At 49.1% G+C, this 18,280-nt stretch overlaps 1 protein-coding gene across 1 annotated transcript in view; it reads left to right on the plus strand.

Moving 5' to 3' along the window:
• nrxn2b (neurexin 2b) overlaps window positions 1-18,280 on the plus strand; it is a 437,402-nt gene that overhangs the window by 74,997 nt on the left and 344,125 nt on the right. The window contains 1 exon segment of the mRNA XM_029166692.3: window positions 6,994-7,014. Coding sequence (XP_029022525.1) covers window positions 6,994-7,014 — 21 coding nt within the window.

Consider the following 18,280-nt stretch of genomic DNA (forward strand, 5'->3'; position numbering starts at 1 on the left):
GGGTCTGAGAAAATACAGACATGTTTGTGATTTTCTGTAATATTGTTTGAATTCTCAAATCTGAATTCTAATCAATTTCTAAACCGCAAGCAAAATAACGCCAGTCTTTATTTGCATCAATGTGTGCTTTTATTTCTGTTGAAGGGTTTCATAGTATAGTAAATACACCAGAGCCTCCTGGTGCCGGCGACGCTTCGCTGGCGTCACTCCGCTCAGATTCTACAGACAGATTGAATTTCCAGCACGAGCTTAGTTTGCCGGCGAAGCCGTGACCATCAAACATCATGGCGGCTTCAGATGTTCTCGCACGCGTTTGCGAGTTCTGTTGTGTAGCTTTTTATTTACTGTCCCGCCCCTTAAACAACTGTCTTCAGTCTCATCCTGCCTCTTATTCCACACGAGCGATAAGGCCCTGCCAAGGTTTCTTGCATCTCATATCTCCCCTGCCTCCTCGGTCTCTCTTCCACTCCTCTCTCTTTGCATTATCTCCCCCTCACTCCCATCTCCCCCCTGTCTTCCTAGCTTTGCAAAGATAAGGTTTGCTTTCCCCAGTGAGTTCTTGGCGTCAATATTAATGTGCTGCTATCATCGATGAACTGTCAGAGCACCTCCTCCCACCCTACGTAATTCCTCTGACCTTCCTGAAGCAGGAATGGAAAAAAATAACGTGTGACAGGCGCATGTTCCATGTGACTTTAATCCAGGCTTTGATGCGGAGTTGATTTTGTTTTTCCTTTACAAGTAAAAGCACGATGTCATACACGCTGTGTGCTGACATCAATCGAGGGGTAAAACCCTGAGAGAAGCGACTCAGCCTGAAAAAATGGAAGAGTTCCTTTTTGCATTTTACTAAAGATAGTATATTATTAGACGTTTTTGATATTTTTTACCCAAGCATTTCAAAATAAAAGCTGTAACTACACTAGATCACAGTGCATTCGATCACAATTAAACATGACAGGGGCTGCAGGAGGCATCAGCCCAATAATTCTGTTTCATAATTAGCTCAGAACAAAATGACGTAACAGTCACTGGAAACGGATTCATCAGCCCACTGAGGGCAGGGCTGAATTGAAAATGCCTCCAACCTCTAATTGTGCTCTGGATGAGTCAGCACATGGCATCCTGGGGGACCTCCTTCCAGGGGGTCTGGGCTAAGCTCTGGAGTGTCTGTGATTAGATGCACTGTTGTATATGATGCCCCGCAGGTACTCATGATGGGTTTTGTCTTGCACCAAGAGGAACCCAGGGAGTTCTGGACCAGCATAAAGTCTGATTCCTTCCCAGTGAACCATCATTGCACCATAGTTACAGCATCACTGACCCACCACCATGTTGCACCACAGCCTCTCCAGACTCTACGTTCTTCCTTTAGTGACATTTCTAGAGACAAAATATTAAAATGCCGCTCTGTCTGCAAGAGTTGGAATAATTGGAGCTGATTAAAAACTAAATTAGTGCGTATGACTTTTTAAACATAGGCTTTGAAGTTAAAATGAGGTCTCCTGATTTCATAATTGATGCATTAGGTCATTGCTACCAAATAGTTTAGACTGATTCTTCTGACCAGTGAACCTCACACCTCAAAGACAAATTAACCTCCTATTGTCCCTGTAATGTTGGAGGCTTCTTCTCTTTTACTCAGCATATTTCATTTTGTCGACTCCTCTGGGATTTTTCCATCAACTGACTAATTAATGGTTTTTGTGCCACCAGCTGAGTGCTCATTTGGTTTTGAGATGCAAAACGTGCGCAGCTGCAGACGTACAGTGAGCGGGTCCTTTCAGCCTGGACTGTGCAGCCTGCCTCCACTGGTAGTGAACCCATGAGCAGGGCTGCTTTGGTACCAGGTTCTCACTCACCTTGTGCGCAGCGAGGGCTGACTTCATCCCACGCAGACACAGGGACAACACGGCACCTCGGAAACCCCTCGGTTTCAGACACGCAGCGTTTGACTTTGCCTTCACACCAGTCACACTCTCTCACATCACGAGCGGAACATGAAACAGTCAAAACCTCCAAGTGTGGAAGCCACTTAGCCTAAATGTGTAATCACTGATGGTGGCTCAGAAAGTGGCTTCAAATAGGCGGTGACAGATCGCGTCGGCAGGGAGCCTTGAACAGCGGATGCCATGCCTTTATCAGTCTTTGCTTTTAGGCCACATTTGCACTCAATACTTGTCAGTCTCGTAAAGCCTGGCTTCATTACAGGCCTGCTGTCACTACCTGTTTGCTGCTTGTCCCTTCTGTGCTTTGTAACAGTTACTCAGAGGCAGTTTGATGCGTCGCCGGCCGCTCACGACTCTCTTTAATGTATTCACTCGTTTACATTTTGGTCCAGCTGATTTCTTAGGTGTGTGTGTGTGTGTGTGTGTGTGGGGGGGGCACCTCAGTGAACCACCTACGTGACATCACGGAGATGAAACGCTGCTGTTTCCTTTTTAATACTTTCGCCTTGTATGTTTTTTATGTTCATAATCACCCAACCTTTGTTCCATTCACTGGAAGAAATAATCCCACAGAGGATTTGATGCTGGGGGAACAAAGAAACATGATCTCTTCATGATCGTAATCTGAGATTTCATGAGCAATTGAAACAAATCTCATTCGGGTCACTTTGAACAGGGATTAGTTAGAGAACAAGAACTCATTACAAATTCGCTTACAAGTCCCATTTGTTTTGATGTAGAGAACATGTCTGTATTCAGGGAAAAATAAATGTCAACTCTTATTTTATTATTATGTTTTTAATGTGTCCTTTTGAAAATTTTCAGTGTTGTAAACCGCCTGCTGTGTGTTTTTTTGGGTCATGTCTTTGTCTTGTTTCCACATATAAATGTCCAAATGACATGATGCCATGTTGAGCTAGAACGCACTTTAATTACAGGAGGAATTTCAGCTATTCGAGCCTCCGCCACCAGTAAATGTCAGCTTTTTGGTTTCAGCAGCGTATAGTCAAAGAGCGAGCTGCCATTTTACATCAGTGCTCAGGACTCATACGGAGAGAACCTCGTTGTGGGGGGGGGTGGGGCGGGGGGCAGAAACACCCCGCAGACGGCCGGCTCAGCGTGGAACGCGCGGTGCAGGTCTACGGTTTCCGTCGTTTGAAGGAACCTAATTTGCTCGGCTACGCGTCCGGGCTGCAGCAGCGTCTGGTGTCAAAAGGCATCATGGGAAATACGGGTAATCGCAGACGAGTAGGCCTGCCGGTGGTGCGTTCGCTGTTCACCTCCCATTAAATGGAGGAACAAGCAGGAAGGAAATGGTTGGTTTTCAAACTAAAACACACACAAATGTAATAAATGAAGAGAGCAACGGTCCAGTCACTGCGTTTCATTTATCACTGACAGTGATGCCAGACAAGTGAAGTTAATGATGTCATGAAGTCCGGGGACAAACATGCTTTTCCTCCACTGTTAAATGAATGTTAAACTCCAGTCGTTAGTTCAGAGGTTTAATTGCAGTGCCGTGTAAATAATATTAATAAAAACTCCAATGAAAGCATAAATGTAGTGAAAAACAAGCTGCGCTGAATATCCAAAGTCATTAGGTTTGCTAGACGAGGAGCCTCTAATGGGCAGAAAGCAGCCGAGCCTCAAACACGACGCTCGTGACGCGGCTTCACGCGCACGCGTCAACCGCAAGGTATCAGCCCTGTGCTTTTATCGTCCCCGCACATGGACGCGGAGTATTCACCGGGGATAACCTAATACTCCCCATCCGTCGCCGCATCTGGTGGAAAACGAGTTCAAACCAGTATAGCTGCATAAAGCATCTGTGACACACTGGTCTCGCATCCCGTGATTCCACTTGTGTTTCCACCTTCTTCCTGAGCGACTCCTTTTGAAGTGGTTGCTGTACAGTGACAGACCAGTTTTAATTACGCCCATAAAAGAAGACGCCAGTGATGGAAAACAGCTTTTACCACTGACTGAACAAAACCCTCACACTTTTGTTTAACACTGCACGTCTGTAATCCTTTCTGCTTGACCCCAATTCTCCGCTCTGACATCCAGCGTTACATGGGGAGTAGTGTATGTTGTGGCGCCGCCGCTAGATAAATCAGAGAATTTGTTTACTCCTTTTTTTTATTATTCTTTATCGGGGTTAGAAAGCCTCAACTCCATTTGCACATTTGTCGGCGGAAGTTTTGTGTTTCGCTGTCGAGATTCGGCGTGAAATCTGCAAAGGCCATGTCTTGCGGATTAACTTGTCATTCAGGCAGAAAGTTTCTGACAATGTGGGAGAGTTCAGCGCAAATCTTCCCTCTGAATGGGAAGAAGGAGGGATGGGGGCGAAGGAGCACGTGTGCACACGTCTACGCACTGGCCCGTTTCCCCCCCTCTCTCTGCAGTTCACTCATGCAGTCATTGCTTTCCCTCTAATGTCTCTCAGAAGTCGTGTGGATGGAAAAGACTGGCAGTAGAATTCGGACATAAGATGTTGAGGCGGAGCTTCCGAGCTTTCGTCATCTTAGAAACACGTACGTAGTAGTCTCCGTTTTAAATGTTTTGCAGCCACCTGCGTTTTATAGTGAGACGAGGACGCCGTCATCGTAGCGTTACTATAAATAGAAGCAGGTCTTCATTCATAGGGTTAAGTGAAAGGTTAACGTGGCCTGTGTGAAGCCGCATTGTTCTCCGGCTGCGTTGGAGCTTCTCTCCGCCTCTGACGCTGAACTTGAACTCCCTCGGAGATGAGTCGCTGACGCGCTCCAGCCCTTTATCTATAATGAGAAGATTACTGCGAATATTACAGGCGTCAACAACCGCAGCAGACGGCTGAGTCGGGCTCGCACAGGTTGAGGCTGCACGTGGCTTGGGTTCATGTGTAATTAATGTTACAGTCTCAGTGACTAGCGTTGCTTCTTTGTGCGCTCATTCTATACAAGCAGAACATGATTGTGTAGTTGGCTTTATATGCAAACAAACAGAGATTGATAGAGAAGGGCTTGTTTGTCAATGCCGGGAAGCCTTTTCTGCCCTGGGTAAATCCTTTAGTTAGCTTGGTTAGGATTAGGCCTGAAAAGTCTTTCATTTGCCTCCAAAACCCTGAGGGATCCGCTGGTGAAGCAATCTTCGCTGCCTTCATCTGAATCTAAATTTCCTTTGGTATTTATTTATTTATTTTGAGTGCAGCCCACGTCTGATTTGCCTCTTTTTACCCTGCGACTGTCTTTTTGATTAATTTTGTTGTTTGTTTGTGGGTTAACTCGGAGATCCGCGGATGAAATGCTGCCTTTCTTGACTGTCTGTCATTGTGATGAAGCTCCTCGTCCGCGTCTCGTCTTCTTGGACGTGCTGTAATCTGGATCGGACAGACGCAGGACAGTTTCCACGGGTTTTTCGCTTATTAATAACAAAGTACCGGATCCCAGTGGCGCTCGGCGCCCGAGGCTACGTATGTGGGATACATCTTGTAGGAAAAACAGCTCTGGGATGAAGAAGTAACCAGAGGAAAACGGCTGCAAAGGAAACGCTTAGATGAGCCACAACCTCACGTCTGACTGAAGTTATAAAACCATATATTTATTCTTATTTATAACATCCACTATAAATAAAGACTCTCCCTCCAAATGCAATATGTGGAAGAGTAAAATATGCTGATAGAACTGATTGAAACCTTGCAGATTACTTATTGAAACGTGATTAGCATTCCAGGCGGGGCTTCGAGTCCTTATCTGGCCTGTGTGAACACAAGGCTGCGTCGCCGCGGCCACATTCTGAGTCAAACAGAGAGGCCACAAAGGAGAACAGAATAAGAGGCCACGTCGGGAGATGAGTGGAAGGAAAGAGCCGACTCATGGCCCGTGATAATATAAACAACCTCTGCTGTGCATCAAACACCCTTTGTTGAAGCTTGGGGGAAACAGTGAGGGTGAGATATAAGGGAGCGCAATGAAAGGAAGGCTGATGGACTGTGATCAGAGATGAGGGGGAGAGGAAAGGCAGAGTCATGGCCAGCGATTAGATAAACAGCCTCTGCTTTGCATCAGACGAGCGCCGTCCCCGCGCCTCTGCCGGGCACATGCTCTGTCGTTCAAGGCTGTTCCGGCGGCCCGCTGCTCCGCTGTCTGTCGGCGAGACGAGCCGCAATCTCCGCGTCCACAGCCGCGCGCGGGGAAAAAAGACACTTTGATGGCGGAATGCGGCCAAGCGGCGGTTCAGGAAGCACGGCTGCCGCGGTGCATGGATGCCGTAGGAGCAAATGTTTTATTGCCAGGGGCTAATATTGTCTCCCCGCGGGCTCATTTACCTGTTACAGCAGGATCCGTAGGTCAGGGTTCCAGATATAACTGCTGTGCTCAGAATCAGTGTGTTATTGTATGTGGAGCATCCTCATCCCCAGTTCGGAGTTCTAGGCGTTTCTGTGGCTACTGTTGCACTGCAGCGCTATTTTACTTTAAGATCAGCTCCAGCTTTGGACGTTCCCACGATATTCGGAACTCTTCGGAACTGCAGACAAACACTTTGAAACCGGTGCAGTGGAGAGTCCCAGCGAAATCTCACTGAGTGCGCTACAACTTAATACAGCATCCCACCAAGGCCTGAGCCCAGCGGCCTCAAGAGCACATCAAAATAGCAAGCTCTCCACAGGGACGACCCGCCGAGCTGCAGGCTGCTCTGCATTCCTGGCTCGGCGCGTAGCCTCCAACGCGGGGCCCGCGGAGCGGCGCGCGGCTGCAGGTTGATGTTGCAGCGCCACAGATTGGCCTCCGCTGCTGTACAGTAGCCTATTTGTGTATTCGTTTAATTTCTTTGGTAAAGCGTCCTGCTGGAGCCATGCTCATCATTAGCCGGGGAGCGATGCGCGAGAGCCGCTGCCTCTCAGCTGGGAATCCTCTTTGACAGCTCCTCGGCTTTCATTACATCACATCTTAATCCTCATCTGCAGCGTCTACTTGGATTTCGGCTGTTGTGCGTTTGGTTGGAATCTAACGAGTTCTTCTTCCTGTCTCCTCTCTCTCTCCTTCCATGCCGCCCCCTCCTGAAGCTGAGGAGTATGTCGTTGAAGGTAAGACTAATGCTTTCCTCCTCAGGCCTCCTCTGATGCTGCCACGGATGCTGATGCCAGCTGCTTGTTAATGGCCTCCCTCTGAGGAGGGGCATTGTCAGTTTGGACTGCGGTTATAAGTGACTTCCAGGGGCCCTAAATTACAAAGTAACAACGCCCAAACCAAATTATCCCCGTTTATTCTCCTGTTTATTTTGAGTCGTCTTTTTTTTATTTTTTATTTGACTTTGCTTTTACTGTGGTTTATCTCTATAAACACAAGCCGTATGCTGTAATTCACACATTGAAGATAGAGAAGACGTTTGATTGGTGAGATGGCTACGTGGAGGTGCTGTCTTCCTGCTTTTCCCCTCTCTCTTATCTTCAGCCGAGGTGAATGAAGGCTGCCAGCCGGGGCCCCTGAGGGGGCCTCATTAGCCCTTGGGCCAGGCACTAAGCTAGTGCTGGATATAGCAGACTTTATGGATAGATCAGCATTAGCTTGTCTCTCTGCAGGCTATTACCTGCTTCCACTTTGCACTGATCAGGGAAACTGTAGGTGAGTGTGTTTGTCAGTCAAACCAGAGAGTCAGATTGACAGAAACGGATATTTTTGAGCAGGGTTTTTTTTTCTTTTGGGTCTATGTTGAAAAAGAAAATGTGTGCGTGAGGGTGTGTGTGTCTCCCCGCGTTGCGTTTCCACCTTGCTGGGTTTGTAGTGATGGATTACCTATCACACGACCTGAACCAGCTGGGGAAATCACTATGACAAACCCTCTTGCTCCGGGTTTTTCTTTTTAAACCGAAAAACTTTCACGCAGCAGTTATTTCTCAATCTTCATACCGAGCACGAGTTGTTTATTTCGTGGCGTAAAGAAAATAGAGAGGCATATGTCATAGTGTCATTTCATTGTTATCAGCCACCCCAGCGAATTCCTGCTCTCCGTTTGCAGCCTGGTCCGTGCTTGACATGTAGAATATGTATAGTAGCGGCTGATGTTGACATTTCCAGTTTGTTCCTACACAGGTATGGGAGTAACTTGTAGTCATTGTGTGTGTATGCGTGTGTGTGTTAGAGTGAGAGCCCTCCAAGCCAAGTCCCATGTCAGTACTGTTGAAGCCACTGATGGGAAGGTTGGGAACCGGAGTGAATGCTGGCGGTTCCACGAATCCGGGAAACGCAGTTTGACAGAGCAGCCACTTCAGTCGGACGTGGGAGAGGTGAGGGGCAGGGAAGTGTGTTTAAGGCGGGGGTGTGTGGGGGGTGGAGGCGATGAAGAGCGATGGCTTTTCTCTGTGGCGATGGGGAACTCTCAAGGGAGCGTTCACATCTGCATAAGTCATGACGCTGTGCACCTGCAGCCTTCCTTCCCTCTGAAGCTCGCGCTGCAGGTGATTCTCTGCACCGGACAAGGGCAGTGCTGGAGCACAGGTCGAGCTTCCTGTTAATTGTGTGGCCTCTCTGTGGTTTAGAGGGGGAAGCCTCTCCTTGTGAAGGAGTCTATTTCTCCGGGATCTTCATATTTCTAATATGAAGCGCGTTTGGAGACTTTTGCAACGGTTAAGTTTGACGTGACATATTCGAGGCAGGGACTATTTAGTGTGAATGAAGAGAGGAGGTTTACCTCAATGCAAACGCTAACGCTTCAATTAGCCGGCGCTCTCTGAAGTCATGTAGTTTAATTAAAAACGAGGAGACGTGTTCCCGGCTCCCAGTGCGTTGCGTATCCGAGACAGCTCAATACATTTGTTTAACGGCTCGTTGTCTGCGATGCCGACGCCTCCCAGCGCCGCAGCCGATTTTTAGGCTTTTCCTGGGACTCCATTTGGTTTAATTAGTGCCGGTGACCATGTGCTCAAAGGTTGCACGTGATTGATGGCGCGGCGACGTGCGGAGAACCCCGGGGAGCCCGGCGCCTCCTGAAGGTGCCCGGTGGTGCTCGCGCCGCCACCGTGGGGCCTCGATGGATGGTCCGCCTGTGATAGTGACCCATTTCCGGCCGCGCTCTGCCATCTGTGTGCTGTACGTGTAGCCGCGCCCGTCCTCTCCCCGGGTAATTACCTGTGCGATGCATAGTTTCATTATGTAAGCATAGGTTTACCTCCGTGCCTCATTACCTCCTCGCCTGGTTGTGTTGCTAATGGCCGCACCCAGTACTACATCAGGACTGTTAAGAGCATGAAGGTAGTTTCATAGAAATGTACTACAGTAGTAGTAGTAGCACTCACTAAAAGTTAAGCTTTTACATTAGAGGTGGTTTGTATCCAACTCCAACTAAAGATACTTTGTTCTCTTTTTGACCTAAATAGTAAAATCAGAGTGTAGTAGACGGGGTACTGTCTCACACACACACACACACACACACACACACACACACACACACACACACACACACACACACACACACACACACACACACACACACACACTAGCGGTGTCTATCTGCAGCATAAAACAGTCTTAGCGGTGCATTTTATTGCGGTTGTTTAAACCTTCATGAACTTTTCCATTGTCAATTAAAGTTGCTGGTTTTAATTTCTCACCAGCGGCTGATATCGGCCTCGCTTTTCCTCCGCTGGTGCACGAGAGCCCGCGGCTCATGATGCTCCATCTGACAGGTGCATCTTTTTTTATAATACTGATAATAAGGTAAATATTTCTATGTTAATACCGAGCGGACGTCCGCTGGGACCCTTGTTAAAGAAACGAGCCACCTCACTGCACATGTGTGAGCAGTCGGTGGATAGTTTATCATTTAAGCTTCCACCCACGGAGAGTCAGACCACGACCGTGAGCACAGCTGGGAGAAAAACGACTGGTACAGACGGGCAGTAACAGGCTCCGACCGGCCTCTCAGACTAGCAGAAGGATTTAGTGGCCTGGTGCTTTGTTCGGGTGACGGATGCTCTGAACTGCCCATGCTGATCTTAATCAATCTGATCAAGGCTAATGATCTTTTCTCTCTGAGCAACACAGACCAGACCTCCAACTTAATCTCCCTCCTGGGGGGGAGCAATAACTGTTTTTTTTCTTTTCCCCAAGGTAAAAAAAATGGAGTCTGATGTTGGCTACAGCTGCAGGATTATAGATCTAAGTGGGGCCTGTAGTTATAGCAGAGATTGCTTTGGATCATCCAAACCAGATTATGGATTTTGTTCCTATTTTCTCAGGAGAAATCAAACCGGAATCACGGACAAAAACTTAAATGTTTTCCCAATGTGCGTGCATCGAGGCACCAGGAGGAGAAGCGCAGCATAAAGCCAATATAAATGTACTGATGTCACCGTGGTATTAACCTAGATTGCGTTTTTCCATTATTTCAACTAGTGGCTGACGAGGTCGACCACCTGCCGATGAACAGGGCAGATGAGCAGTTACGACAAAATCTAAACAAAACAGTGCATTGCAACGATAACTATGAAGCATACAACATTTATTTATATAAAAACACTGCGTAATGCCGTTTGTCCTGTTTGTTCTAATCAATAGGACCTAAGTGTACATTTCTCATCGAACGCACAGGAGATTTGCAGTGTTCAGACGACGCAATCGATTTCGGGAGATTGCTGGGGAGCTCTCTGATCGCGAGCACTTCAAAAGAACAGGCTGCGCGCACGTGTTGCCGCTAACCTCACCCCGCGGCCAGGGAGGACGGATTGCTCAAGAGCCTCTGGGCAGCGGCCGCCTCGGCGCTTCCTCCGCGGGTCGTGTGGAGCGGACGTCAACTTCAGCCGCTTCCTGTCTTTTAGTCTCACCAAGAATGTACTTTATGGCCACAGAGTGTAATGACCCCCTGCTGTGATTTGAGCTTTCTAATCCAAGCGCTTGTTGCATTCGTGTGACATTGATTTCCCTTTTGTCCCCCCCCCCCCCCCCCCCCCCCCCCCCCCCCCTTTTACCTCTTCAGCTCTTCTGCTGTATTACCGTGACTTACTGTACGGCAGCGAGCGCTGGGGGGGGAATCTCGGCGCCGTCTTCAAAGCGCTCCTCGTTCTCCCGTGTGCAGAAGGGAACATTTGTTCCGAACGCCGGCGCCTTTGTTGCCGTTAGAATAAGAAAGGAGGCGACGTCTGCTAAGCATTTCAGTGGACGTTTGGGGTTGTGGGGAATTCTGGAGTTTATATCACCTTGTCTGTCTTTTCCGCGCGCCTGGTAACTATTTTATGCCCAGTCGGCGCTGCAGCGTCAGTAATCCCCCCCCCCCTCCTCGATCCATCCCATCCATCACTCAGCCTTTTTTCCTTCTTTATCTCTGCACCTATCTCCAGCTTTATCCCTCTCTCATCTGTCACCCTTTGTTTTGTCTTCTCGCCTTGTGTCTGTACTCTTGACATCCCTTCCTCCCTCCCCTTCCACACTTCTCTCACTTTTTCCCCGTCCTCTTCTGCCAGATATATTTGTAGCTAAGAGGCTTACTGGTGAGACATCTCTATAGGAAGCTATAAAAGTCAGATTTACTGGGTTGCTGAAGTTAGAAAAGACCAAAGGAAGAAAGCTGCACTCAGGTTTATTTACTTTTGCTCCCGTTGTGTACTGAATACTGTGACATTTATATTCAAATAGTCATCACAGCGATGAAATGCAATTAGACCGCCTGCATATTTGGATATAATCAAAGCCAGTACCTCAAAGCTCCTGTGTTAACATCAACTCTAAAACCAGAACAAAGATTTGACCTTGATCATCTGGGAGCTCTTAATGTCTGACACCATTAGACGCGAACACGGTAACTAATCTGAAAACTAGGTGATTAACCTGCCAGAGCGGTGCGGCGGTGTCAGTGTGCGTCTGAAGCCCTGTTGGGAGCAGATTAGATTAACAGGTGAAGGATGGGAATGTAATTATTAGCCAGGCACCTCGGAAGTTTCCGCCTCCGAATCTCCGGTGTGGAGTCGTGTGCATGTGTGTTTGTGATGGAGAAACACGTCATGCTGGGACGTTGACATGCGCCTATTTTCCGTTACTTCCATAACCAGATTTGTGTGTTGCTCAAATCAGACCACCCCCCCCCCCCCCCTCTCGCCTCCCAACCGCCCACCCCTCCCCCACCTCACCACAGAAACTCGCCATTATTTCCCTGAGTGCTACAACACTCACCGTTGTGCACCTGCAGCACTTTCTGAATTCAATTATGCCATGAAATGCCACTGACTGCACAGCAAAGAGTCGGCGCTGGCCAGGTGACACAGTGAGAGATTGCATTTGGACAGAGGCTGCTGAAAAGTCCATCTCTTCCCTCGTCTCTCCGCTGACAGCGAGTGCTAAGGAAATAAGAGCGCTCGCACTCGCGCCCGCTTCCATTTGGCTGTTGAGGCAAAAGGTTGAGGAAAGTGGTCGCTGCCACATTTCTCTCCGACGCGGCGGCGAGCGAGTTTTCTTTTATTTATTTTCGGTGTGGAAAACGCGCCCCGCGGAAGAAACCGGGGCGTGTGTGTGTGTGTGTGTGTGTGTGTGTGTGTGTGGGTGTGGGTGTGTGTGTGTGTGTGTGTGTGTGTGTGTGTGTGTGTGTGTGTGTGTGCGTGCGGTCTGGAGTTCAAGCCCTCCGATGTATAATACCACACGACAAATTCATCCCCGCTGTCACGATCTGCGTCTCGCAGCGAAGCGAGACGGTCGTTCATTCTGACGCATTCACGGGTTCTTCGCCTTTATTTATTGTCCACCATTCATTTAGCACGGCCACAATAGCTGCCGGTGTGAAGGGCCGCTGGTGACTGGGGAATATACAGTATCTGTTCTATTCATCCACACAGCACTGACACTTCTAGCGATGCTCTTCCTCCCGCTTGAATCAAAGTGCTGTGGTATTTGTTAGAATCTCCTTGGCTGCACTGGGAATCGTAGTCTTCTCTTGCTTCAGTTTTACCCTGTTACTACTTTAACTCTTGTTTTTGTGAGAGAAACCTGCATCCCTGCATGTTGTTGGTCACTGTGATGACCGGGTTTAAATAGTCTTCTTAATTCTCTCACTGTTGCTGCTTATTTGTGGTGAATTCATCATCATACTATTTAATTTGCCTATTGAATAACTGAGAAATAAGCTAGTGTTATTCTGGCCTGTATGGAATCAGGATGGTGTGAGTTGAACATATAGTAGAACCACCATAGTTTAAATGTGCTGAATTTTTCAAGCCATATTTTGTTCATTCTTTAGCTTATGTTAAACAACACAGGCCTCTCTGAGAGGATGAATATATCAGCCGTCCCTGCAGACTGGGCCACCTTGTTCCTTTTCCCCTCTGCTGACAGTGTGGCCTAACTGTTACCATGAGTTGTTATCAGAAGCATCATAAATTTATACAGCAGCTGCCACAAAGCCTTGCACCCAGCAGTTCTTATTTATTTATCTGTCGCCTCTGCGATTCTCTGAGGGCGTAAGGGGAAGCGCTTTAAAGCCACAGACCCTCAGCTCTCCCCAACTTAGACGTGACCTGCTTGATTTCCCAGCGTGTGATCACTTGAAGAGGGTAAAGTCGAAATGAAGGAGAAAAATAAGGCGAGTGCCAAAGGAAAAAAAAGGAGACAGGCGTACACAACAAAGACAAACAGCCAGGGTGACGCGGGGAAGGGGTTAGCAGGATTCTCAAGAGCCGAGACGTCAAAGCAGCCTGCTTCAGTGGGAGACGTGGCCTAGATACTTCACTAGGATTCACTGTTAATGAGTGTTCAGTTCGGCCAAGGTTTCATTTTGTCATCCAAACCAGTGTCATCCGCATCGCGCTGTTCTCCACTGTGTGGTCCTTTGCCCTGCGTGTGTGTGTGTGTGTGTGTGTGTGTGTGTGTGTGTGTGTGTGTGTGTCCGTCATACACAGTGATACAGTGCATGGCGCTGCTGCAGCTAACTCAATAGTGCGCTAGTATTATAATGACGTTACAGTAAGTTAGTTTAGTTTGTGACAGTAGAGACATAAGGATCCAGACACAGTACAGACTCCAGCGAGCGTCTGTCTGTTTCATTAGCTGTTAGATGCATGTGCAGCTGCCTAAAAGGACAAGGCCACAGTGTGTAGAACTTTTGCAAGAAAAGATTTTTTTCCTCTTCACATTGCAACAAACCTCTTCCATCTCTCTTTCGCTGACCTAAAGGAGACAATCAAGCCGGTTCCTGCACAGGTTCACAAATATAGACGCACTGACGCGAGTGCAGGTGATGATGTGCATGAGCAGCTCTGCGCTTAAGCTGTTTGTCCCAGACAGCCTGATCAATATGGGGCCAGCGTGTCCATAATAAAGTGTTTAGGCCTCCCCCGATGCCTTTAATTGAACAAGTGTCGCAGGCTCGGCCCATCTGGACAGAGAGCATCCTGGGAATTGTGTCGTTTTACGGCGGCCGTTGTCTGAGCGACCGAGACAAGGAGAGAGTTAAGGCGTAATCCGGTAATCTGCATAATTGAACCGTGCTGAAAGCAACTGTGTGACCTCATCAGAGCTCATACAGCTCCACGGTTTCAAGGCCCTCAGCGCTGTTACTGTTTGCATCTCCGGTGTCCACCTGCGTCAGTATTAGCTTAAACTGAATCCAGCCACTGAGTGCTGTGGGACCTGGAGAGCAGAGCCCTGCGTGCAGACGTATTTATTTACATGCTGCAGCACCAGAGGCACAACCGTAAGCCGCCTCGGGGCATCGCTTCAGCATGCACGGAGAAATTTACCGCAATCACTTCTCATTTTTTTGTTTGAGCCTTTCGTTCTTTACGGCTGTCGCAGGTCCCGTTGTGAAATGCGCCGGCGCCCAGTGGAGTGGCTTGAGCCCGCGGTCTGGTTGAGCTGGATGGGTCAGAACCGCGGCCGTGGTTGGTGGGACGGAGAGCAGCACCAGGCCACAGTCAGTCAATGGAGAGATCCGCTGGTGCTCCCTTCACTCAGCCGCAGCCTCTATACACTATTCATAAACTTGAGCAAAGGGTTGTCTGACCTTTTTGCTGAAATGTTAGGACAAATTAGTTGTCAGAGCGCCGGACGTGGGAGTCATGCTAAGCCCAGTCCAGTCCCCCCTCCTCCCTTTATTACCGTTCACACCGCTGCTCGTAGTTGTGCAGAGCTTCCCCTTCTTCCTTAGAGCATTGACTATGATATTCCTATTATGCGTTTCCAAATGCCCCGTTGGGCCCCGGATCTGCTACTTGTAGCCGAGTCCTTCAGAAGTGAACGTGAGACACTTCCTTCTTTGTGAATCGATGCCCTACACGAGTGAGGAGCCTTTAAATTACTATCAGCCACGTTTTACCTTGAACGCGGCGCTTTAGAAGCGGAGCCGGGTGTGAGCAGCATCCTTTTGAAGCAAAGTAAACACTGGCCCAGCTGCCGGCCGCGTATTCATTACCTTACGTAATGGCCTTTCAAAATAAACACCGCGCCGTTGAGCAGCATTAGTTAATCCTGCGCGGCAATTAGCTCGACACCGCTTTCTGTGTATGTGCCGCATTCACAGAAAAAAAAAAAAAAACGACTTTGTAACTTTGCACTTTCTCAGGAATAAACCACAAACGACGGTTGGAGGCTGCGGGAGCGATGACGTAGCGATGGAGGTCAGATACTCGTTTCCTGTCGTCTCTCTCTGTAATTTGCCCTCTGTTTGAACTTAATGCAAAAAAACCACTTCCCCCCTCCCGATCGGCTCCTCTCATTCACTTCCTGACCTCAGCCTGACACGGATGCAGCCTTTTGAAGACAAGCGAAGATCAAGCCTGGATCAGGGGGTTAGACGCTGGGGTTCGTCTCCCCCCCCCCCCTTGTGTTTGCGCTCGCCGGGTCGAGGGCTTCTGCATGCTGAGCCCGCCGCGGTAATTGGGCGTGTGCCTGTTCGCAGCTGGCACCGGCTCATCATTCAGCCTGAGAGGAAATGATCCATGACGGGGCCGATAAACATATTGCAAAGTAAGCGGATCGCGGACCTGCCAGTGTCACCGCCGCATGCAAATGAGGGCACGCGGCCGTCGCCAGAGGTCACCGGAGGTCACGCCGCTCGGCCGCGGCCGCCCTGCATCAGCGCTACGCACCGACGTCCTCCTCCTCGCTCCTCTAACGCCGGCTACAGTGGCCCTATCGCATTCTGTCTGCTCTTACTGTTTATTAAAGGCTATGATTAAGTGCCATGATGGAAGGCACCCACATCCATTTCATCCATATTTGATGAGAGGCTGTCTACCTCCCATTACACACAACAGGGGGAAGCTGTAATCAGCATCCACACACACTGGGAATAATTATTTACCCAGATAATGGTTGTATTTATGCGAGCACAGAAAAAGTTTTTTTTTCTCCCTCCGTGTTTTTTCCTTCGATGATGAAGACTCTGACTCCTACTCTGATTAGGTAATAGTGTGATTGATTTCCTGTCGTTTTTATTATTTAGATTGCTCAGTCTGGCCTCTGATCCGCTCGCTAATGTTATTAGTGCCGATCACATCTCCAGGACAACAGGCCCAGACTAAAACCCGTATGCTGCCATTCGAGCGTATTAATGATGCAGCGTAATAACGGATCGAGTGTCCGCCGTGCGCCGGGCCCAGTTTCTGTAACCCGTGGATTTTTATGAGCTAGCTCACATTTCTGCACATTAGAGGGAATGCGGTGTCGCGGATGAGGTCGGCCGAGCCAGCTGCCGCGCTGGAGGCCTCCGACTCGGAGTCCGACACCTTCCTGCGTATTGACACTAAACAGATGAACACACGTGAACGTATTCTCTGCAGATGTTCACACCGTGTTCCAGCTCAGAGCGTACGGGAGCTTTCCAAAGCAAACTCAGCCGGTGAGTCCTGATGGGGTCTGACAGGTTTCTCCGTTTTCCCTTGTGGTCCCGTAAATAGTGTCTAATATAAAATGCAGTTGAAATAAGATAAGGTGTCGCTGCAGAAGAATGCCTTAATAAATAGAATTCGATGGCTTTGACTCAGGTTGACCTCCTGTTTCCAGGTCGTCATCAGAGCGCTCCGCTTTGTGTGAGGGCTGTCAGTCATGTCTGGGAGATGGTACAGCCGGTGCAGGTCATCTGTGTTTGCATAATAATGGAGCAGGAGTAATAACGGCGCAGGATGGGGACAATTCCGCCTTTGTCGGGCGACATCAGCAGGTTGGGGACGACACGGTGATCTGAGTTTGCATGTGACATTTAATCCTTCCGGGGAGGATTCAAATTGGTGGATCTTTGAAGCCGTTGACCCGAGCCGTTGCGTTGCTGCGGGTGAGCTTCGCTTTCATTGTGTTTGATGTGATAATGGGTTGTTTTGTCCCTCTTCAGCTGGAGGTAGACGTCGTTTCACCAGAGATTTATGACAGGTGTTCGCTGACGTACAGTAAGTCAAAGGAAAAGGGAAATGTCACATCGGGTCAGTCGCGTTTCTAAATACTGCAGATCCGTCAATTATCTAATGATCACACAGATTAGACGGACATCAGCCAGAGTGTTTAGGGGTGAATTAGCTTCGGTGAGCTTGAGTTTCGGACTCTTGTGCTCATTTCAGCTGTGCTTAAACAGCCCCTTTCTGGCCTTTTGGGTTCCTGACGGCTTTGTTGTGATGACGTAACCCCTAAAGCGAAACGTTGCCCGGTCAGCGCTCGTCTCAGCAGTACGGTGAAAACCTGCCAGCCGTGCTCATCATCACCAAGACCAGTCTGCAGCACTGCCGATAAAGAACTCAGTGATGTTTTAAAGACTTTTTTGTTCTTCACACGTCTGGCGTCCTCTTGTCTCCGCTTCTGTCGCCGTCTGCCTGCCTCTTTAATGATGTTAGACCACGGTGGGCCTCTGTTCAGCCTGTGAAGCGTTCGGGAACAGGTGTGGCTGTGGCGCTTGATTCCAGAGAGCTAGCGCCGTGCTCACGAGAGAGCAGATTGGAAATGCCCCCATAGGAACGGCGGCCTGAAGACTGTACAAAGCCACACGCTCTTATTGTGAAGCCTAGAGGTGGTTTCTCTGTCCTTGAACAGGAAGGACTCACCCACTGCTATCATGTGTGTGACGGCTAATGACGGACGTCATTGGTGACGTGGCCTGATGTGTCTCCTTCAAAGACCCACAGCTGCTGCTGCTGCCTCCACCTGCTGAACCGTACAGATGAGCTCCTTTAAAAAGCAGGCGTGATGGATGCGGCCCAGCTCCGCCTCCGTCGCGGACGCGGCCGAGCTCCGCGGCCACGGGTCGGTCTGAGCGGAGGGCGCGGGGTCGACAGCCTCTTTGTCTCCGTCAGGCAGCGCGTGAGCTGCTCTGTCAGCGCCGTTTCACGGTCTGTCACGGCTTCCGGGCGCCGCCGTGCCCCCGTACGTCTGCAGCTGCTTTTCTTTGAC

Source organism: Betta splendens, chromosome 2 (assembly GCF_900634795.4).
Source record: "Betta splendens chromosome 2, fBetSpl5.4, whole genome shotgun sequence".
NCBI classification, from domain to species: domain Eukaryota; kingdom Metazoa; phylum Chordata; class Actinopteri; order Anabantiformes; family Osphronemidae; genus Betta; species Betta splendens.